The following is a 23,775-nucleotide window of genomic DNA, read 5'->3' as shown; positions in this document are numbered from 1 at the left end:
AGTGACACATCAGCGTCCTATGTAGTGGTTTATGTGCAAGTATACCATCAACACTGACACAAATGCAAGAACACAGCCTTTGAATAGCTGTCCACTGTAGTGACCGCTATGTGTGAAAGGGTTCAATTGAGTTGACTGATTAAAGCATGCTCGTCTGGTGAAAGCTGTCCTGGATAATCTCAGTAAACAGTTTTCTGATGACTTCATGGGCTCATTTACTCATTTCGAGTTATAAGGAATAAAACAGTACATTTGTTAATAACTTCACCTGCTGGTTTCCAAAGCTCCATCGTGAAGCCTCAACATGAGGATTTTTGTCATCAGAGGCGGATGTGACTGTTAAACTGCATTCTCATTGGTTCACAAACTGTCAATCACAATTCATTAGCCGATGGGCATAGCCCATATAAGCCTTCTTTCTGAAACTTAGAGTTAAAAGCTACTTCTACCTTTTTATACTCTAACAGAAAGAGAAATTTATCACATAATGAAGTCAAAGGCGAGACCATAAGAGGACAGTTTTCAGTGTTGTTTTCATGGACGACAGTCAACCAAGAAAAACACGGAATAGAAATAGAAGGAAAACATCACACTTGAGCTACACCAATTACTGGATGGCTGCTTTTTAACTATGAACACTATGGATGAGCATTTACATGCAGATTCTGTCTCAGGTGGACCTTCTCCAGTGGACTGCTGCTTGTTTAGGGTGTTGTTCAGATCAGCAGGATAAGCCATGAAGTGTTGAGCAAGAGTCTGAGTCAAGTTTGTGGAACATTAGTTTTCATGAGTTTCTTATTCTTTTATTACTTGATAGGATAAAATAAAATAAGTTTAAGAGCATCATGAAGTGGGAAAATATGACTGATGGAGTTTATTCTTTATTCATGTTCTAACCATAACCAAGTGGCTTTTACCGCATGCTTGTCATAAGCATATTTTCCCTGTTTTATTTCTTACTCATCTCCTTATTTCTGTTGTTGAGTGCATTTTTAGATAAAATAAAGTGACCATAAATATCTCATTAGTTTGCATTACTAAGAAAATACTCTTTTTGAGGAAAGTACCCCTTATTTTGATAGTTTTGTGTATGATTTCTTTGACTTTTTAGAACATTTACTCACCAGTCTTAAACCTTTCATTTGGGATCACGGGAACATGCGTTAAAGGGAATCTGCTGGGTCTCCCACAAGCATCCAAACAACCCTTAAACAACCCACTAGACAAATTTGTTTAGATGAAGAATGAAAACAAGAGTTAACTGCCCCGGTGGACTTCATTACGGCCTCATGTTCTCAGCTCTTATTAATTAACTTGGAGAGTACAACATTATAACATAAAGAAATAATGGGCAGAACTATGAAAACAAGTTGAAACAAAACAAAACAATGGTTCAAGTTGAACATAATGTTTGAGTTTTCCATTGAAAATGCTTCATGCTCAACATACGGTTCATATTTGTAAGATCCAGAGAAGGCTGGTTTACTGCAATTCCTTAAAAATCTCTCATTCGTTCAACTAACTGCAGGGCTAAAGGCCGACTGAAGTAGGATTTAAATGATTGTTATTCTTTACTTTTTTTCCTTAAGTGTGACCCACTTTCACTTTGACCGCACGCGCACAAGTTTGGATGCAATAAAAGTAATAACAAATGACAAAATGAGTGAGATAATCCCGAAAAGCTCACTTCAGTCTGAGAATGGTTATAATGCACAGATGAAGGGAAAAAGAGATGAATTTGTAGCAACCAGAGCCCATAAAGGAAGGAGAGTCATCATCAGGCAGGAAACCAACAGTCCTCAACTGCAAAATGACCTCATCCAGTCCCGATCTGTGTGTTTGTGTGTGCGTGGTTATGTTCTCATGAGAGCTGAAAGACGAGACAAGTCCTCAAAGTCAAATGGGGCAAAATCAGAAGTTTGGCTCGGCCGTGTGTGTGTGTGATGGAGGGTGGAACCACAGTGGGACTACTGTAGACTGCTGTCTTTATCTGATGCTGATCCCCAAAACCATATATGGGAATCAGACTGGACGGAGAGAACGAAAGACAGACCGAGATGAAAAATAGCATCAAAGAAAGATCCCCAAAAAGAGAGAAAGACAGAAGACTGGAATGAAAACAAGAGGCAAGATTAAGAAGAATAGCAAAGGGAAATTTCAAAAAGAAAACAAAACATTTTGATGAAAATGTCTTTGTTAAATAAGAATAAATATGGGCAAAAACTACCAAATTTAACAAATGTTCTCAAGTCCCAGTGACGTAGGCTTAAAAACCAGTCACTGAGCCCATGGTAACTACCGATTATTAGGGGACAAAAATGTGTAAACGTTAACTGTTTGGTGAGAGGTTGTTTGCTGACTGTTGTTACAAAAAACTGGTGGCAAAGAGTGCTACACCGAAAACCTTGTTGTTTCGGTAGCTCGAAGGCACCAACAGCACCCCGACTTCAAACACTTGTGAAACGGAACAAACCAGAACAGGAGACCATTCACCGTCAAAGTAAAAGTTAAACCTTTGAAACATCTTGGTTTCAGCGGAAAGGGAAAACTTTTATTTTGAAGGTCTTTCAGGTCATTTGAACAACCTCCTTTTACTGTCGCAGTTTCATAGTCACTCAGTGGTTACTTAGCAAGTGTTTGCAGACAATCCCAAAAAGCTGATTCTGTTCATTTGGATGTAGCAGATAGTGAAGAAGTCACTTGGATGAAAACTCTATGTCCAAATCAACAGAATCTACTTTTTGGGATTTCCTTACCTGGATGATTGAACATGCATCAAGACATGATGCATGTTTAAGTGTAAAGTTGCCAACAGGGCGCACTGTTTTAGTCTGTCAGCCACTTTGCAACCCACCTACACTCTAGCTCCCACTTTCATGCTGTATCTGACTTAATCAGCTGTACTCTCTGTTCTCATTTATTTGATTTCTTCACTGATTTGTGATGAAGATTAGTTCACTGTAAGGGGCCTTCTGGGTACTCCCCACAATCGTACCTGAACGAGAATGAAGTAAGCTCGCAGATCATCTTTTGTCCGAGGCCTGAAAAAAGAACAGACCAAACCCAGAACACAGTGAGACACTGTTAACAAATAGTCCCACAATATAACAAATAACTACACCAGCAAAGAGGTACAAAACAGAGATTCAAGGTATTACTTTAAGCTATTTTACTACAATTTAAAATAAATGAACAAGAATTCCAACATCAGTGATTAGAATGTGAAAAATATCAATGAAATGTTAATAATTTCCTTTCATAAAAGCATGTATAGTAAACTTCATAAGTGGAACATGATAACACAAAGATGCAGAGAGCTCGTCTCACCCTTTCCACTCCCTCAGCAGGCTGTTAATGATCCCTTTCAGCACTGACTTCTGGATGTCCTGAGGCTAAAAACACAACCGAAAACAAGCTTAGTGTACAGAGGCCTACAAAGAGAAATAAAAACACTGAACGGCATATTCATCTAACCTTTACCACAACAGGAAGGTCACTTGTTCTACTTTTAAATTGAGAAAACGCTCACCAGGTGTGGACGACTCCAGTACTACTGCGAGGAACCCTGGAGTCAGTTTTGACCAGGATATATCTCTTAATACACATAACCCAAAAATCTCTATGACTGCCTTGTTTAATATGTGCAATACTGATCAAATTAGAAACATGCTAAATGCTTGATGCTAAAAAACTAGTTCACTTCTATGCTGGAGTATTGTCATTCCCTACAGTCAGTTCCTAAAAGCTCCCAGAAAAGCCTTAAGCTGATCCCAGCAGTTGATCAACTGCTGGGATTTGCTCCAGCAGTTGCACACAAGGTGTTGGCTGATGAGGCCCATCAAATGTAAAATATTTTACATTCAAAAGTGATTACAGGAAAACTATCGTGATTGCAAACAGCCAACAAACGAATTTCAGAGTATTTTCTCCTCGTTTCTGAGCGTATGTAAGCATGTCTGAAGGTGTGGTCTCACCGTGTTGAGCAGTGCGTCATAAACAGCGTTGACAAACTTGGTGTTGACTCCTGAGTCCTCTATAGTGTTAAACAATCCATTCGCCTCTCGCTGGGAAAGGAGTGACGGGGAAAACGAAGGCAGAGTAACACACGGAGAGAGTTAGTGAAAACTGCTTTCCCATCGCACCACATCGTAAAACAGTTCTGTGAAATTTTACCAGCATTTAAAAGTGTTTTCTCACAACAGGCCATTCGCTGAGAACCAGATTCTGTGTGCGATATACCTTGAAGGCAGCGTTGATTTCTATGAAGGAGTCAAAGGTTGTCAGGTAAAACTCCCGGACCTCCCTCCAGTCTCCTGATTGGAGGGCACGCTCCATGTCCTCCCTAGCAGCCAAAACACACGAAAGACTTCACGGAGACCGACCTCTTTACCTTTGATTTAAGGATGTTTCCTGCATGTTTAAAGTGTGTTTAAAGCTCCAGCGAACTGACACCTACTGAAACTCCTTGGTAGTCTTGGTGCGCAGGGGGATGATGGGGTCAGAGGGGAATGGAGCTTTGACCTCTGGAGGAAGAGTGTCGATGGAGAGCCGATGCTTTTGACGAACATTGCTGCATATCGGAGGCAGCTCTCTCCCTGCAGGAGAGGAAAATAAAGAAGAGGAACCAGTTCAACTATAGCACACTCTCAGTAACACTGACCATCTGCACAGAAAACATGACTTAAGGAGTTCTTTAAAGAAAAAGAGTTTAAAAAGGAATCTGGATGCCAAAGTAGAATTTTACAGGAAGCCACATCCTCTCATTTTCTCAGCCTAGTGAGCTACACAATAAAAGCTTTCTCAGCTATAGCAGCACTCACAAAGGCCTAATCACGGTCATAATATAATATCAAGTCTGCTCGTTAAATGTTCATAATGTAAAGCAGATATCTGGTTCAAGACATCTTGTTTTATGTGCAGATTATTAATAATTATGCAATGCAATCTCTGTTTCGAGACCCTCAAAACGCTTTACAATTCCACTATTCATTCACTCTCACATTCACACACTGGTGGAGGCAGCTACAGTTGTAGCCACAGGTGCCCTGGGGCAGACTGACAGAAGCGAGGCTGCCATATCGCGCCATCGGCCCCTCTGGCCATCACCAGTAGGCGGTAGGGTAAATTGTCTTGCCCAAATAATGGATAAAGATGGATGGATGGATGGTAGATGGATAAAGATGGATGGATAAAGATGGATGGATGGATAAAGATGGATGGATGGATGATTGATGATGGATGGATGATTGATGATGGATGGATGGATGATTGATGGATGGATGGATGGATGGATGATTGGTGATGGATGGATGGATGGATGGATGGATGGATAAAGATGGATGGATGGATGGATAAAGATGGATGGATGATTGATGATGGATGGATGATTGATGATGGATGGATGGATGGATGGATGGATGGATGATTGATGGATGGATGGATGGATGGATGGATGGATGGATGGATGGATGATTGGTGATGGATGGATGGATGGATGGATGGATGGATGGATGGATGGATGGATAAAGAGAGATGAATGATGGATGGATGGTCGAGGAGGGGTGGATGGATGGATGAAGAGGGATGGATGGATAAAGATGGGTGGGTAGATTCAATAAAAACATCAAACTGTTAATTACTCACAGCTGTAGATCTGCAGCTCGACAGCGTTTAAACTGACACATGGAGTGAAAATGAAAATAAAAACAACAACTGCAAAACAGACATTGGGCCTGTTTTGAATGTTTCTCGGAACATGTAGGTGTAGGGAATATGTGCTGGGAGACAAAAGAGGTCCACAAACAGAGAAATGAATCAACAACAGCTATTAACCCCAATCAGTGTGCAATCACAGAGGCCAGGCTGCGCTGCATAACACACATGCATTCATCTATCCTCCCACACTGATGACCATCCATCCATTCTCTTTATAATTAGCCTCAATCCCAACACTAACAATAGGCAGGCGCAGCCCTGTCCAGGTGCATTGTGGATGCTCATTCTGCAGAAGTGGAAGGATTGTGCAAGCAGAAGATAAAAGGGACACAAGAACAGAGATGGGCACGTGTTATATCACAGAGAAACTCCTCTCATCCACCAACAGAACAGCTAAATGTCTGCATTTTGTCCCGAGGGTGAGGAAAGATGCTACAATGAAGAAATCATTGTTTTAGAAAAAGTAATTAATCCAATAGTGAAAAAAAATGTGTAGAAGTAGATTTCAAATAGAAATTTCCATTTCATCACTCGTTGTGATTTTCTCAGCCTCAGTGAAAGATGCCCCCCCCCCCCCCCCCCCCCGAGTGCACTTGTGTCAGCAGGCTGCCAGTTTGGTTCGGTGTTGGCTGAGGATTTAGTACCTGGTTTACCTTTTACTTTTCTCCATCAGTCCAAACATCTTGTGCTGCTCTGTGTGTATCTGATTGCGCACAAAACAAGACGTTCTGAACCATGAAACTGTCCAAAGAGCATTCCAGACAATGGATCAAACCGCTGATCAAAAGTAAACTTTGTATTGATGGTGATTGTGAAGGAAGATGAAAAGGAACAAGCCATCCTCTGTGGATCAAGAATATCAAACATGCAAACGGTCCATGAAATGAATCAACTACAAAAGCATTTAGATTGTGCTTTGTCTGCCAAAGCCAGGACTATTTAACTATTTTGAATAAAATTATCTGGATTGGAACCAAATTTGAATTGGCTCTTTTTTTCATTATGCTCCATTTCTGTCATGAAATTCTCCTCGATGAAGGAATTAGTTGTTTCATTAATGAAATCAGACAGAAATTCATAATCAAAGAGGAAACAAAGCTGCAATAAGGAGAAGAACATATTGTTAAATCTCACCTTCCATCTTCACTCCCCTGTCCCTCACCATCCTAATTATCATTGCTTTGTCAGCTCGTATATCACTGAGCGCAGGGCTGACAACAACAAGCATCCGTTGTCATGACACCTTTTGATCATAAGAGTCACATTCATCTTTTTCCTCCTTCTCTTTCTTTCTCCAGAGTTTACTTTGATGTCTCTTGATGATGGGTGAGAGAGATCTTCCCAAAGTGTTTTCAAGTGCTTTCCATTCAATCCTGCTTTCATTGCTGCAGAGGTTTCTGAACAAAGCAAGCATCAGACTGGAGATGATGTGTGCACCTTGTTTGTGAGGCAAGTTGCACAGTGATAGCTTCTTATTCAGTCATGTCACAGCAAAATATGATTGCTGGTTACCTGCTCTATGTGTGAGCACATGGCTACATGACTACTGTTTATTACAATTATGCATTTTTTTTATTCTGTTTAACTTAGTCATGCATCAAGTGGCAACCTTTGGGGCAGAAAAATGAAGTCAAGCGCTAAAAACTAGAGTAGTCACTGCAGTCAAACACCAGTGGATATGTAAACTTCTTCATTGGTCTTCCATGTACATAGTTTCCACAACTTTTTTAAGGATTCTGAGACATGGCAGCTAAAGTTCTTTGGAAATCACCGCATTGGTGCAAAAATGTTGTTTCAGTCACACTGTGACATCTTTGACATTTTTCATATTTTTAGCAAAAGAAATAGGAACATATGAGGTATTTTTGCCAGAGGCTACAAGTAAAACAGTTCCTAAAGATTTGATTTAAAATTTGTTTTTTATTTATTTTTTTGCTATATTGTCTGTTAAGTTAGCTACCTTTTTATATCTGATTGTTTCAACAGACACTTCTCTGAAACTGATCACGTACCAGGCTGGGACTGAAAACGAGTGCAAAAGCAGCCAAAGTCCAAAGAAGGACTTTGAAAGACCTGCAGAAGCCTCGAGAACTGTTACTCAAGACGACTTTAAAAAATGACGAGAAAGCTCACCGGTAGTACATACAAAGAAAATAGTGGTGGTTCAAGACTTTTGCACTTCGTTCAACCAATTTAGCCATTTTATATATTTACTGCATTGAGTCATATCACGCTGCAGTGGAACAGTGTTCCTTCTGAGACCAAACTCCACTTTTATTTTGACAAATCTCTACAAAAACCCGTAACACGTTACAGATGAAGTAGCAAATTGTGGTGATTATCCAGCAGGCTGGCCGACTGTAACGGGCCCGAGGAATGCAACAATATCTCATGTGTGTGTCTTGATGGTTTTCACTTTCATATGGTTTTGATTTGGGGCGGAGGTTTGTATAATTATTCTGGCATCAGTAGCCGTGGTGACAAAGTGGGCTGGTGGGTGCTCCGCCGGGTCTCTGTTCTCACGCGGCATTTAAAAACAACCACGCCTTTAACAGGAAGCAGCATCCCCTTTACCGTCAAAACACTCACAATGAAAAAATAATTAAAGCCACGCAGAAAAGCTCGCAATCTGATAACTGCAATGCTAATTTAATAAGAGAAACTAAAAACCTTATCTAAACACATTTTTTATGCCACTTGCCCAAAAATGCTTCACGTGCAGGAGAACAAACCATTTGTAATTATTACTTGTTTCCAGCTCTTGAGTCTAAGTGACTTGAGCTTCAACTGTGAGTCAGCTGAGATCTGAATCACCCCTTAAAAATGTCTGTAAGTGTCTCGTTATTAGTGAAGGCGTCTGATCTTCTCACACTGCGGGATGTTGAAATCCACAGCCGCACAGCTTTTTCTCTTCTTCTTCCTTTTCAAAGCTTTTCATTTCAGAGTAGCGATGTCATCATTTGCAGGCAGCATAAACAGAGTGTGAGTGCATACATCAAGCACACTGTAAACAGAGGAAGTAACACATCATTACATCGCAGACGAGGACGGGGATCGGTGCTTCCAAGAGAGCAAAGAGGCGGCGAACAATATTACAAAACACTGAGCAGCTTTACTGCTTTGGAATGAAGCAGTGCCGATTCAGACGACAGGAAGTCGGAGCAAAGCTTGTTGCACAAGTAGAAGTAAAAAAGCCACAAGTTCAATTTGACTAAAGATGCTAAAGGCAAAGTGTTTCATCTACACATTTAAAACCACAGAGAAGCCTCACAATTGCTTTTATGGTGAAGAACCTAAAAATCAAAAGCTCTAAGAGTTTCAATGTTTTTTGCAGTAAAGTAGTGCATTTTGCACGTAATCAAATATTTAAAGTGCTTCTGGAAGCAAGTCTCAAAACTTAATCCTATCTAAATATGCCAGCAGAAAGCCAAACCTTTCATATCAATGCCAACACTTCAGAGGTTTGGCACCTTTGCCCCTAAATCAGGTTTTAAACACTTTATTCCATTTGCAGCAGCAGCATCAAACTGTGCATGCACATAGTTTCACAACATCACACCATCTTCATCGTTTGGGTTTGTGAGTGTCATATCTCTTGATCTCTGTATGATGTCTATGGTAAAGTTCTTATTATGTCAGTTCAAATATTTTTCATTAATATGAATCAGTTGTCACAGTGTCTGCGGCACAGTGGTGCAGTGCGAATGGTTGTGTGTCTGTGTTTTCCCAATGACAGCTCAACAGTCTAATTCTGCTGGAACGCTTCAGCATTATTGCAGTAACTTAGATGCACATTACACGTTTTTTTAAGTCTGGCTTAAAATAATGTAAAAAAAAAATCAATGGAAAAAAGGGAGAATGCAACAAATAACTCCAAATAATTCTCCTATTTAAATCCTTTTAGCGTTTGGGTTTACAGAGCAGTGCTTCTCCAGTCAGGTTCTTTCAACAGGCAGATTTTGCCAAAACAGTTTTAATTCGCTCCTGGCTGCTGATGGGCCCGTGTCCCCTTTTCGGGCTGTGCCCGGGCCCTATGGACTAAGGCCCAGCCACCAGACGCTCGCGTTCGGCCCCCTTCCCGGGCCTGACTCCAGGGCGGGGCCCCGGTAACTCTATCCCGGGAAGGGTGAACTGTTCCCTTGGTGTTCTACTCATAGGGTTCTTCTGAATCGCTCTTTGTCTGGTCCCTCACTCAGGACCAGTTTGCCATGGGAGACCCTGCCAGGTGGCAAAAGCCCCCAGACAACAAAGCCCCTGGGATCCCTGCAACACACAAACCTCTCCACCACAATAAGGCAGGTCTGGGCTTCTCTTCTTAGGCTGCTGCCCACGTGACCCGAGCCTGCTAAGCGGAAGAAGATGGATGGATCGAGTTTTTTTTAACTGTTTTTTAAATTATTTTTTATTTTTACTCATAATGTTTTATGAATGCTAGCTCGAGTCCGGTGTCATTTCCTGAAAGCCAAAGCTCTAATCTGGTCCTGGACCAAAGGCACGAACACAGAATGGAGGATAGAGACAGCATTTTGGGAAATTTGATTAAATTTCCTTTTTCGATGTGCAAAGAAAGACAGAAAAGGGGCAAAACCACTCTGTTTGCTGAAATAATAATAAGTTGTGTCTGAACTCACCGTGTCTGAGTCCGTGGTTACCGGTCAAGTTGCCCATGATGCCACCAGCCAGTCCACGTCCAGCCATGTCCCTCCTCTGGCTGAGCGTGGAGATGAAGGTGCCCAGAGATGGAAAAGGCTGCTTGGCTCCTCGCCCCAAACCCTACCACACAAAAACATGATCATGAAGACGAGTGGAAAGAAAGTTTTTTTGCATGCACACACAACAGACCAGTTATCTCCTCCTTTGTTTTATCTTTTTGAACCGCTGCAAAGTCCTGAAGTCTCAAATGCTTCAGTCTGTAACTCCATAATCAACGTCACCAGTCTACCTTGAGAGAAACGTGAAGAATCAAAGTGGAGATGCCAGCTTTAGTGAGAGACTACCGGACATGACTTCAGCTACACACACAAACCTTTACTCCAAAACTTTATGGAAAACCAGCTCTGTTTATTTTCCGAGATCCAATCACATACAAACTAAAACAGAACTATGGAGCCCTTTAAAACCAGACACAACCTCCATCTTCTCTCCTTTTTTCTATCTCTTCTAGATGATCCAGGTTAGGACTTCAACTCGATTGTGAACATTTTAAGCCCAGATTTCACCCATAACACCAAGAAACCAGCACTTAGTGGTGCTCTAGCTCTTGAGTCAGAACCTCTAAATGAAATCAGGTTTTCAGCTGCATGAACAGACAATGACAACATGACCTGAACTGAATGAATGAACTTAATATTCACTCAGTCTTCTCTGTGATGAATCACACTTCTAATCTTTTTGGTATTTGATGAGTTTTAGGTGTCTGTGAACCACAAGTGCAATGAGAAAAATGTGGTAACAAGATGAGAAGATTGATGAGAAAGCATGTTGAAAAGAGAGAGCAGGAAAGAAGGATAAGTGAGGGAAAGTGAAGTAATGCAGGAAAGATGGGAGAAAGTGGGGAAAAATGAAGGAGGATATGAGACAGGAAGTCAGTGAAGAAATGGAAATGAAAGAACAGATGGAGAGAACAGATCGTAGAGGAGGCTTGAGAGGTGGAAGGAAGAGGAGGTGGGGAGTTCAACAGATGCACAGCAGCCGCTCATGACAGCCGCAAACACACCACGCTCTCTCTCTCATACACACACATACACACACACACACACACAGCAGCAGCACCAGCAGTGTTGTGTTCAGGTGATGGAACGGGAAGACAGTTAATCATCCATTCAAAATGAATCAGTTTCAAAAGAAATGAGACCCTGAGGGATATTGTGAACAGAATTTTAGCCCTTTTAGCCAGGTACATGCTACATTTTCAAAAAAAGAACAGATTACGATGATGGCATAGACGATCAGCCACATAATTAAAACCACCTGTCTCATTTTGTATGTGTCTCTCTTGTGCTACTGAGGCAGCTTACAGTCCTGTGGGCTGTGGGTGAGGCCTGTAATGCGTGGGGTGTGCTTTCGTTCATGCAGAAACCTCCAGGCTGAAAAACAAAGCCAAAGTGGGAGTGCCAGTAGCTGCAGTTCCTCTAACGTCCACTTGAGGCTGCTTCCAAAGTCAGTCCCAATAGACCCCAACGTAAAATTACCCAACTTCACAGTAGATATACATACGTTTACGGTCTTACACACACAGAAAAATGCTCTCTGGTCTCTATGAATAGTTTCCCCATTCATCACAACTGGGTAGTAGTTCAAATTTTTATAACTAGTCCATTTGAACAGGCTCAAAGTTAGGAGGTCTTCTTAATGCACACTGAATTGTAACAAGGTGATTCACCCAGCAGTGCTTTTAATGTTGTGGCTCATTTGTGTATGTGCAGTCTTATGTGTCACACGTCACGCAGAATACAAATAGTACAACAGATACACACACACACACACACACACACACACACACACACACACGAGCCGACACGTGCCCTTTCATCTCATCTCTCAGCTCAGACGTTCCACAGTGTTAATGAGATGCAACAGGTTTTTCACTCAAATCAGATCAAACACTTTTTGAAAACCCAGAATTAATGCAGGAATACAAAAGCAGACACTGAAATCATTCAATAAATCACATGTCGAAGAAGATTCTCATTACTTCAAATTAAAGTGCATTTAAATTTCACTCAGTGCAGGCAGTAAAGCAGTTGCTCCATCTGAGTTCGTTAAATCGCCACAGGTTGAGAAATTCTGCAAAAAGCGTTTAATGCACAGCTTTCTAACTCGTTGGCTTTTCTTCTTGAGACTCTGCGAGCCTGACATTTGGTGTTTTAACTACAGCTGTTTAAGGACATTTCCACAAAAGTCAGGATATACATGTTTCCTCAGTATTGAATGTTTTTATTTAGAATTTTTTTGCAAACTTACATTCAGACTCATACAGCTATTTGACAACAAAACCAGTATTTAACATCCAAATAATCACAGCAGATCTCTCTTGGAGATTGGGGCGATCACGGCTCAAGAGTTGGGAGTTCGCCTTGTAATCGAAAGGTCGAGCCCCGGCTTGGACAGTCTCTGTCATTGTGTCCTTGGGCAAGACACTTCACCCGTTGCCTACTGGTGGTGGTCAGAGGGCCTGGCAGCAGTGTCCTGCAGCCTGCAAAGGGGTGGCTGTGGCTACAATGTAGCTTGTATTGCTGTCTCTTGTCATCTTGTCCCTATTGTAAGGACTCTATCTTATATATCTTCAGAGGACAATTTGGTGTTAAAAAGTTTTTAAAAACAGATACTGATATGCATTTACTTAAATCTTTTGAAAGGTTCCTTTAGACCTATTTTCCCCTTTAATTAGCAGCAAACCCCAATAAAACAGGGTTGAGCCAAAACGAGCACTCCAGAGAAAAACGTTGTGGCCACAGTGGAAACAGTTATAACGCTGCAAGCCTGACTGCTCGTCACTGCTTTTGTGCCCACAATCAAAAACGATCTTAAGCTAAAGGTGGAGGTGGGTTGCAAAGCAGCCGGCAGATGGGCAAGAACTGCGGGCAAGCTAAAGCAGCCTAAGTAACACAGCCGACATGCAGTTTGTGATATGTAGAAAGGTATCAGCTGAGCCATCATGATGTGGGTTGGCACTGTCACGCTCAGCCACAATCCCAGTAAATCTCAGGGGCTGGGATTGTGGCTGAGCTTGACGTTGATGTCTGAACTAACATGTTTGATTTGGAACTGTCATATTACCATCCCATAACTGTGACCAACAATGACACTGTTGAGATATTTTATACATTTTTTACTTGCATTTATTATCATTTATCAGCTCAGCTGGTTGTGTATTGTGTATTTTGTTGTACAGTTATTTTATTTTCAACTTTAATTTATATATTTTATCTTATTCCTTCCCAGTTAAATTTACCCTTCATTCTAATTTGTGTTGTACAGTTATTTCATTTTTAACCTTAATTTATATTTTATTCCTTCTTAGTTAAATTTACCCTTTTTAATTTTTCATATTTATTTCCTATCTTATTCATAGCCTTTTCCTTTTTTGTTTTCTTTAGGTCACGAGCAGTTGTCCAAGCATTTCACTACATATCGTACTGTGTATGACTGTGTACGTGACAAATAAAATTTGAATTTGAATTTGAAAATTTGGTTTCCATTAAGAACATTTTTATTGATAAATGTTCATGAAATTAATGACACTGACATCAGTTTGCTGTGTATATGGTATATATGCTGTATATAAGTATATTTGCTTTATAAATGGTGCTAATTAGTGCACTAAAAAGCCAAACTAAGATGCTAAATATCGACATGCTGCCACGGTGTTGAAGACCTCACAGAGCCCGAAGCGCCGCTGTAAACTTCTTCGTTCTCTTCATGCAGAGCTGCTTTCCTGCATCACTCCCTTAGAAGTGATGTGTGTATAATTACAGTCCTCTCCCAGTGAAGCCACATCACTCACTCTTTCATCATCGCCACAGGCCTGCCCACGCCAGCTGATTGACAGGTGATGTCCGGGAAAGCGTGCAGCATAAACAACTCGATCAAGGAAATGAGGCTGTCAACAAATCATTCCTGCTCAAGTTTTCTCGATAACTAGATCCCGCTTCACATCTGACAATAATTAAACGGCTTTAGCAGCAGTCTTGTGATTTCCGTCGTGTCCGGCTCTGCTCAGTCATTTAGTCTGAGAGGAAATGCTGTCATCCAGAGAGAAACCACGCCACGAAGAGCTCAGCGTCTGACTGTGTCTCACACACTCTGCTCAGCCTCTCCTCTGTCAGCTGCTCATCTCTAATCAGATCGAATATGCTGTATATAAACGTGAAGCACTGTCTTTACACCAGCTATAGATGCTTCAGTTCACGATCTCATCCAGCAGACTGACCTGCAGCTGATGTACAGTCTGCTTCCTGAACACAAAGACTCAACAGTCTGTTAGAAATGGTTTCCAAATACACAGACATTATTCCTCATCAAGTTTGAGTAAGCACGGCTTAATGATGCCAGATCTGGCTGAGTTTTGGAAGCACAGCACCAGATGTGAGTCTGACTCTGGATCCCAGATTTAAACTTGTGTTCAAGTCAGCTGGTTTGGGTTGATTTAGGCTGAAATCAGCTCCAATGAGCAGCCAACATTTATCCGAGATGGCTCACAGAATCAGTGAGCTCATTCTGGTGCATCATCATCAGCATCATCACCACAAGTCTGGCATCAGTTTGGAGACCGGTCATGGCAAAATAAAGCAAGCATTAGTCCCGTTAGGATTTTTCACCAAGCGCCAATATCTGGGGCTGAAGAAAAACTCCCCAAACCACTGATAGAGTAGCCCAGTACTGCCTGGCTCTTTTTTTTTGGTTTAGTAATCGTGCACAGTTCCCAGGAGCCTTGTTATTTAGTACCACCTTGCTGGAGATGTGAAGCGAGCTGAGATTATACCAAAAAGTGACGTGAAACACTGCAGGTTACACCAGGGTCACGTGCTCTGATGATCAGTCCTGCTTATACTGAGGACGCGCTGTCTGCAGTGGCAAAGCAAATAAAGTTGAGCTCTTTCTTTAAGACGCAGAAATCAGATGTGCACTGCGTGTTCAAAGAGAACCTGAAGCTCATCTCAGAGCCGGCGTGTTGTGTTCAAAGTCAAAGGAAAGCCCCGATGTCACCCTGGACAGGGGACTAAAGGGAAACTAGGGGAACACCAAGACTTTCTGTGGAGTTCTGAGTTTAGTCTGAAGCTGAGATGAACACAAACACAGACACACTCACTGAAGCACTGCTGCTCTTTCAATTTCTAGCGAGCTGTCAGCGAAGATTCAGTTAGCACGCTGGCTGTTTGCTGTGGATAAACACGAATGTCACCCAGGCAATCTGTACAAAAAATCATTTCTGTCTGATAAACATTCTTATATTTGGAGTTATTTTCTCCTCCAAACTGGGAATCTCATCTTCAAATCCACATGTAATTCATTTTAAACTGAATTCCCTGGTTATGGATTATCATGGATGGATTAGATGAACGCGAGCCAGGTCTGTCAAAGGCATTCTCGGAAAGTCATCTTCAAATCAAATCGCACTCAGCTTGTGCCACTTAATTTATGCTTCAAGGCTTTTCTTAATAGGCTAATCAGCAGGTACTTGAAACATGTTGCCATGGCAATGATCAACAGAGAAAACATGAAAGAATAAAGGGCCAGGGCTAGCTGCTTACCAGCGGCTGAACTGCTAAACAAAGACAAAGGAGACTGTCCAACATCAAAATAATCGTGGATGGCGTCAGATGGATGATGGAAATGCTCAAATATAACCATGGGGCTACAGCATATCTACAGAGATGCTACTGTGAAAGTTTGTGTGGAGTGGAACCATATAAATGGAAGTCTATCAAAGATTTTTTTAAACCTGGAAGCAAAGCGTTTAAGAATTCCCTGAGCCGAGAACTAAGCCAGCTCCAGGACAAACCTGGGAGAACAGGAGGAGCGTCCACCTGTGAGCTCCCAGTGCTAAACCCTGAAGCACCATCCCACAGTGACATGAAAAAAAATTCAGAGAAACTATTTTTATTTCAATCTCAATATAACAATTAACACAAGGCTCATCTTCTGTGTGTGACACAGTCATATTCTAACAACTTGTAACACATGTAAAAGTCGAGTTTCTATTTAGTCAAGGAATTAAAACCTTTAAACCGGCTTTATTTCAGATTTGGCTGATTTTATATGCAATAACTCACAGTTGAAATACTTTCAGAGAAAAACAGCAGAACCCAACAATCAAAGCTTGAAACCCAAAAAAATGTTTGTCATGAATCTGCTGAGTCAGGTTTTACTTGACTTAAGTAACCAGACCATCAGCTCATCAAACTCTTGGAGGTCTGGAAAAAGTCTTCCAGATAATAACATGCTTTCTCATCATCGGGCAACTCTCAGAAACAAGAATTCTGGATCAGGTAAAAAAAAAAAAAAAAACAGGGAGCACCAGCTGCCTTCAATTGGTCTGTTTTTACTGGTGGGTAAAACAATGGCAGCCACTGTCTCCAGGAGCTGTTTCTCCAAACTTGAAGCCTGAATCTTTTCAGCTCGCACTGAGCCTAAGCAGCCAGAAAACTTCTGAAGAAGAATCAGAATCAGTCAGGCCAAAGCCCCGGAGAGAAAAAGCGCATGCGGCCACTTTATGGCATTTCCAGACAGAGTGGGTCTCAGCAGTGACAGACTGTTTATTAGCCCCGAACCTTCTGATCTGCACATTCCTGCTCCCTGACACAATGTAGATGACATCAACCGAGCAGCCAGCGAGCCCGCCAGTCTGCTCCAAAGTGACACAGAGAACCAAACCGAAAACAACGCCGGTGAAAAGCCCAACAAGCGAGGCGAGCGCCCGGCTCTGTGTTTGAATGATTACATCACTGCTGGAGAGCTGGAGTCAGGCATCATTATGTAAGGCAGGGGCATCACTTTTTCCAAAAAGCAACAAAAGTGCAGTCTTTTATTTATTTTTTTTGTTAAATGTCACTTTTCTATCTGTTCAGGGAGTTTAGGGGACTTTACACAAGTTCAAATCCATGTACCCGATTCCTGAAGTACAAACAGTGAAGATTTTTGTCTTATTACAAAATGATTTTGGATCAAGTGGAACGTGAAACTGCATTAAAAAAGATGCACGCTGAGAGACTCATGCAGTGATGACCTGCAGTAAAATCCTTTGCTCTAATTACCGTGGTTTGTGTTGCATAACGTTTTTTTATTATTTCTTAGAACACGAAACGCCTGATATCTATTATTACACAGTAAAACTCAAACAATCAGTTCTGAATGTAACAGTATGGGCACACAGACCCCAGTGCGGTTCCTGAACCTGCACCAGTTGCAAAGATGAATGCTTCCTAAAAACCTGTCATTGGTTTGCTTTTTAAAGCACATGCATGAAAAACCTTACCCTGAATTCATATATTGTCTTTTTCAAACGGGATAATGATGTCTAACATTTCTACCTGTAATGTTCAAACGTTGCTTATTTTTTTTATAACTTTTCAAATATGCCTCCTTATCACCAGAACAACCAGTAGCACCTGAAACATGTTTTCTGTACAACAAACAGAAAGGGATGACAGGGATCGCTCTGTTGTGGAATAGATAAAGATAAAAGGCGGGTTTCTTACAGCAGGAGGGGAGCTGTTGTAAATTGGTGGGAGCCTCTCTCTCTCCCTCTCAACTCCTGACAGCGCAGAATGTTCTCCATCCATCCTCTGAGCGTGGAAGAGTGGAAACGTTGTTTTGCGTTTTTCCCCGTCCCCTGGAAAGACTCACTCCTCTACAGCCTCTGTGCTGCTGTTGGTCACAGGGCTGCACATGTTTTTAACCAGAGCCAGCTCTGACCCCGAGTCCCCCGGCTGCCTGCTCGCTCTGCTCCGTTATTTCACAAAAATCAGGAAGACTCACATCCTACGAGAAACGGAGTGAAATCTACCTTCGTCGGACAGGTGGGCTTTCCGTTACGCGCACAGCCTGACGCGTAAACGTCTCCAAAAGCGGCGCGTAAAGTCTCCGATGTACTTTAAAAAGCACGAAGCAGTCTTGGTTTTAAATTAAGTTTTTTTCCTAAACTTTGGGGCGAGTTTCTACCCGCTTCTTCTTCTCTTTCTCTCCCTCTCTGCGTCGTCTGACGGGGAGGCAGCACAGCTGCGGGCCGGCGCCATGTTTGGAGAAGGAGGAGGAGGCGCCTGGAGAGCACAGCTTCTCTCTCTCTCTCTCTCTCTCTCACACACACACACACACACACACACACACACACACACACAGACACACACACACACGGGAGAGAGAGAGCTAGAGAGAGGAGGAAATAACGGCAGACAGTGGGCAACATGAGCTTTAGAAGAGGGAACGAAAGAACCTTTGTAAGAATAAACGCATGTTGGTGCTGAAACTTTCACAATCTCTGTGAATTTAAGTAATTCAAGCAAATATAAACGCAACAAGAATCAACGAATACCTGCAAAAAAGGTCCAATCAAAAAAGCAAGAATAGAAAATACGTAATTAAAAATAATTATTACATAAATAAGTGCATTCATTAATATTTTTTAAAATCACATTGCTTAAAGTTAAGAAACCAATAATTTTATTTATATAACATAAAGCGATCATCTCGGAATTGTGATTTATGTCAAAAAATCGTCATCTGATATTTCGTCAGCAGGTGGGAGGGACATGCTTGTTGTCCTTTTGCTTGGTAGAAACAGAAATTTATTAACGAGAAAGAAAATATTTCCTCGTTTATCTGTTTTTGGGTTTCAAACATTTTTAAAGGCATTTTCTTTGTGAGATATAACCTGTTGCCTGCTCTCTCCCACACTTTGTTTGGTCTTGTTTGTCTGCTTTTCTCTCTTCTCTCTCCTCTGCTCATTTGGATTTTCTTATTATCAGAATTTTTCTGTGAGATTTATTTATGGACATTAAACAAGTGGTCAGAAAATAACTGGTACACTGTGAGCACTGAGCATCTGTGTCTCTGATGATAATTCCAAATGTATTGTATACTTTGCTATTTCCACACTGGTACTTTTGTTTTGAAAGGAAGCTGAAGGGAAGTAAGGAGCTGTGATTCCTCCTGCGTTGACTGTGCGGAGCTGTAGACTCTGCGTCACCGCCACAATTTAACCTCTGTCCATAATTAGAGAAACTGGATCTGGGCTACAGGCCAACTCTCACTGAACATAAAGAAACTGAACAGCTCCTCACAAATCTGTGTGTGTGTGTGTGTGTGTGTGTGTGTGTGTGTGTGTGTGTGTGTGTGTGTGTGTGTGTGTGTGTGTGTGTGTGTGTGTGTGTGTGTGTGTGTGTGTGTGTGTGTGTGTGTGTGTGGTTTTCTCGGTAAGCTTGAGATCATCTGAACTCTCCGTCTGGTTTCCTGAAAACAGCTCCAGTCTTTCTGCAGGTCCTGGAAAAGCCTTGAACACATTTTTAGATCAGATATTCTCATAATGCAAGCTCTGCTCTTTTGCACTCACTTTTATTCCAAGGCCAGTATAAAGTCAGACAACTGAGGCTTGTATCAAACGAAGCAGAGCTGAAATATATGGTTAGTGGTGACAATGTGCTGCTTTTGCTGGTACCTCGCAGTGCCAGTTGCAATTTAGGGGACAAGCCGAGTGCCACAGTGTGTATTTTTGTCTTGTATTTATAGGTTAATATAGGCTTAAGTGTACACTAAGTTTCAGTGGATGTAGCTCCAACCAATCACATCTTCTGTATCATCCTTTTTTCAGTTGGTTAACATCTTGATTTGATGAAATGTCAGCTTGAAATGCTGCAGCTGACCGAAACACACACCCAGACCTACTGCAGGGTAATGAAGGGGGGATTCACGGTCACCTGATCGGCCCTAACCATATGCTTTGTCACAAAGGAAAGTTGAGCCTAATATTAAAAGTATTGGAAGCTGGTTCCACTGAAGAGGGGCCTGGCAGCTGAAGGCTCTGCCTCCAATTCTACTTTTAAGTAGTGCTCTATTGGGGTGATACGGTAAAATGAGGTCTTTCAGAAAAGATGGGGCCTGATTCTATTCAAAACCTCGTTTTCTGGATTTAACACGGAGTCACTCAAGAGAAGTCAGTATGGGTGAAGTGAAGTATATGCTCTCTCTTTCTAGTCCCTGTCAGGACTCTTGCTGCAGCATTTTGGATTAGCTGAAGGATTTTCAGGGAGTTTTTAGGACTTCCTGATAATAATGAATTACAGTCGTCCAGCCTGGAAGTAATAAATGCATGAACTAGTGTTTCAGCCGGTTTGGAACTGGGGATTGGGCCTCGAGGACCTCCATCTCTGACTGATTCAAAGAGTGTTGAACCTGTACGACCCCTCCTGTGGGTGGCGGGCCCACATAGCTTTTTCAGGCTAAGGCCGGGGTGAAAAGCTCCAGCAGTCTGCAAACTTTCTGTGTGACTAACTAAAGATGTGTTTCAGGTTTCAAACATTTTCCACCTCCTCAACAACAACTACAACCTGCTAAAGGAGAGCAATGATGGTCGAGGTGTTATAGGCAACATTCCTGTAATAAATCTGAATGAAATAAAATAATACTTTGTAATTGTACTGACTTTCACTGACAGTGGTTCCTAATATTGTGTCCCCGTCTTTGACTTACCTGTGACAACAGAATAACCTGAGGAAGACGTGAACATGAAGTGGAGAACTTTCTGTTGAGCTTCACTCATCACACAGAGGTGGTCAGCTGCTGTGTAAAAATGGACTTTTTGGACAAGCAGTTTGTTTTTGTAGAGGAACCGAAAGCAGCTTTCAGGCACCAGCTTTTCTAAAATTGGTCGAGTCTCGCCGTCGGCTCGAGCTCTGTTTGTTTTCCGAGCTCAGAGTCTGTTCAGCAGCAAGCGCTGAGGGTTGCTGTAACAGCAGATGTGTTTTGCGTCAGCACAGAGTTTTTTATGGCTTCTGGACCTCAGACGTTCATTCGCTCGGGCCTCTCTGCACCTGATGGTGAAACACAAAGCTGCTGGGAGCTCTCGTGTGAGCCTCCGGCCCACGCTGGAGACATCAGCTGTAGTAAACAGACATGTTGTGTTTATGTCTGATGACAGATCAGATTTGTTCTCCTCTTTGTTACATCGTGGCGTGCTGGGATTCGAGGCAGCAGACTGAGGGACCAGGCACTGTTGCATTATGGGAATGTTACATAACAGCAGCAGGACTGCGGCTGACTCATGGATTTATGGGCTGCGGATCTCTCCTTAAACAATTTGGGGATCCGACACAGATCTGGAAAATGAACGAGACAGGGGAGATGAAAACATAAAGAGTGAATGAATGAGTGAGCAGTCAGCTGAAGGACTGCTTGCTTTTTTCAGCACAAACATGTGTGTTTATTCTCGCAAAGGTTATTAAACGAGACCTTTATGGCCTTTCCTTATGTTCTGTTATATGTAGACTATTACATTAATGGAGCCTGATATCAAAACATAGCTGAAGTTTCAAGCAATTAGGTCACTGCATACACAAATAATCCCTGAGAGCCAAACCCAGGCTGCAGCCTGCTTTAAACATTCACTTTAACATCCCTGATATGGGGATCTCAGGTAGCCAGTTTCTGTCTCTGAGCAGATGTGGACTGGGTGGCAAAGAGGAAACTGTACAGTTTTTTAAAACCACCTAATGCGAACCAGCGAGTATCCAAAAAGTAAAAATGTTGCAAGAAGCTTGATTACAGGTTATTAGTTTGATTATACGTAGTTATTAAAGGTTTATCTTGCTGCCAGAATCAGTTTAAAGATCAGTTATAAGACTGTCCTGTGTTGGATGGGGCCCTCATCTTTTTAATGGGCTTTGGTTGTTTTTATCTTCTTTATTTGAACAGATACGAGCATTCAGAAACTCTTGAGTGGTCATTCCCAGCTTCTTCAGGTTATTATCAGCACTGTTGATGTGCAGGGAATGGTTGTCCGTCTTATCCAATGGGACACTCTGGCAGCCTGGCCTGGATGTACCCTCCTGCCTTTCGCCCTATGCTAGCTAGGATTGGCTCCATCCATGATCAGGTCAAACACATCTTTAAGCTCAGTTTTGAAACTCACTACAACCCATGGACTCGCGGTGGTCCAGTACGTATTTGGGTGCTAGTTGGGCTGACTCATATTTTAGAGAGGACACTGAGCTTAGAATCAGGACTTGTTCAGAGTGAGTAAACAAAACCAAAGAGCAGCATAATGATGACTTCTATTGAGAACAACTTCAGCCTCATCCTCCATCTTTGCTGTGCTAATGTGTTTATATTAGCCAAACCATACCTAGCTACCAGGTATGGTACCAGGTATGGTAGCTAGATATGTTACTCGTATTTAGATCTTCATCTTGGTTTGTGTTCAAATTTCTAGCAGAGCTGTATGGTTCGCTTCTTTAGAAAGGCTTCGGACTGTCATACTATCATCTTTAGATGGAAGCTAGCTGGCTAAAGTCTTGCTAGCTTCTGACTCAACTAAATACTGTAAAATCATTATTTCACAGATACCAGTGTGTTAAACTTCATTGTAACAGCTGGGAGAACAGCTACACTGATAATTTTATTGGAAATGAAAGAATATGGGACACTTTTAACTCCTAACATTTGGGTCTCAGAATTGCTAATGACACGAGCACAGCCAGGGATCAACGCTGGGCAAAGTGATTGGCGATAGCTCACCAATCAATTTCTGTAATTTCCCCACTGATGCATTAAGTTAATAGAGAGACAGATATAAATTCAATCCGCCGAGTTGTACGTTCATGTTGGACCTGCTCATATAACCAACTCTTGCAACACAGATGTGTCTGGGTGTGCACAGGCACACAAGCTAATACCCAGATTTCCACAGGCTTTGAAGTTAGAGAGAGAGAGAGAGAGAGAGAGTGTGTGTGTGTGTGTGTGTGTGTGTGTGTGTGTGTGTGTGTGTGTGTGTGTGTGTGTGTGTGTGTGTGTGTGTGTGCCAGCTACGCTGATCCACCACAATCATCACGAAATGAAAGAAAATAGGAGGAGGACATTTCTAAGTGTGACTGTGAAAATTCAGCTTTGTGTGGGGAGGGGATGGAGGAGAGTGGAGGAGACAGGTTTGATATAACACAACTATAGGTCTACGTCACACAAATGCAGGCAAATGTCTCGACTGTGTTCAGTAACTACTGAAGCTAAATCGTTGTTTGTCAACATGCAAATGTTTCTTCATCCTGGAAGTGAGAAATAAACTCCCAGCCTGCCTGCGTCTCTGTCAACAGTGTGTTTGGGTTTTTTTTCAAATGCACATTTGGGCCACACATTGCAGTTTACGGAGGGCGGATGGTGTTACCGTGACGGTGAGCTCCTCCGCCGCCTGGTGGCAACGCTCCTCTGCGATGTGACACGGGGGTGAAGGGACCAGAGGAATATGAAGCAAACTGCATGAAAAAGATCTTTATTTGTTTATTTGGTGGATAACTGTAAAATCCAAGTAAATAAAAGGTTTTCCATAATGCGTTGAATTTGAATAAAAACACA

At 42.0% G+C, this 23,775-nt stretch overlaps 1 protein-coding gene across 1 annotated transcript in view; it reads right to left on the bottom strand.

Moving 5' to 3' along the window:
• The window catches only part of hectd2 (HECT domain containing 2), a 57,016-nt gene extending 38,545 nt beyond the window's left edge, over positions 1-18,471 (bottom strand). The window contains exons 1-7 of the mRNA XM_026190001.1: positions 17,916-18,471; positions 10,347-10,488; positions 4,457-4,595; positions 4,240-4,342; positions 3,975-4,064; positions 3,328-3,392; positions 2,996-3,041 (exon numbers count right to left, since the gene is read on the bottom strand). Of these exons, the coding sequence (XP_026045786.1) occupies positions 2,996-3,041; positions 3,328-3,392; positions 3,975-4,064; positions 4,240-4,342; positions 4,457-4,595; positions 10,347-10,488; positions 17,916-17,999 (669 nt within the window). The 5' untranslated portion in view covers positions 18,000-18,471. The remainder of the gene's footprint in view (positions 1-2,995; positions 3,042-3,327; positions 3,393-3,974; positions 4,065-4,239; positions 4,343-4,456; positions 4,596-10,346; positions 10,489-17,915) is intronic.
• Between the last annotated feature and the right edge of the window lie 5,304 nt (positions 18,472-23,775).

The sequence above is a fragment of the Astatotilapia calliptera genome, chromosome 13, assembly GCF_900246225.1.
Source record: "Astatotilapia calliptera chromosome 13, fAstCal1.2, whole genome shotgun sequence".
Classification (NCBI taxonomy): domain Eukaryota; kingdom Metazoa; phylum Chordata; class Actinopteri; order Cichliformes; family Cichlidae; genus Astatotilapia; species Astatotilapia calliptera.
This window is presented reverse-complemented; position numbering and strand designations above follow the sequence as displayed.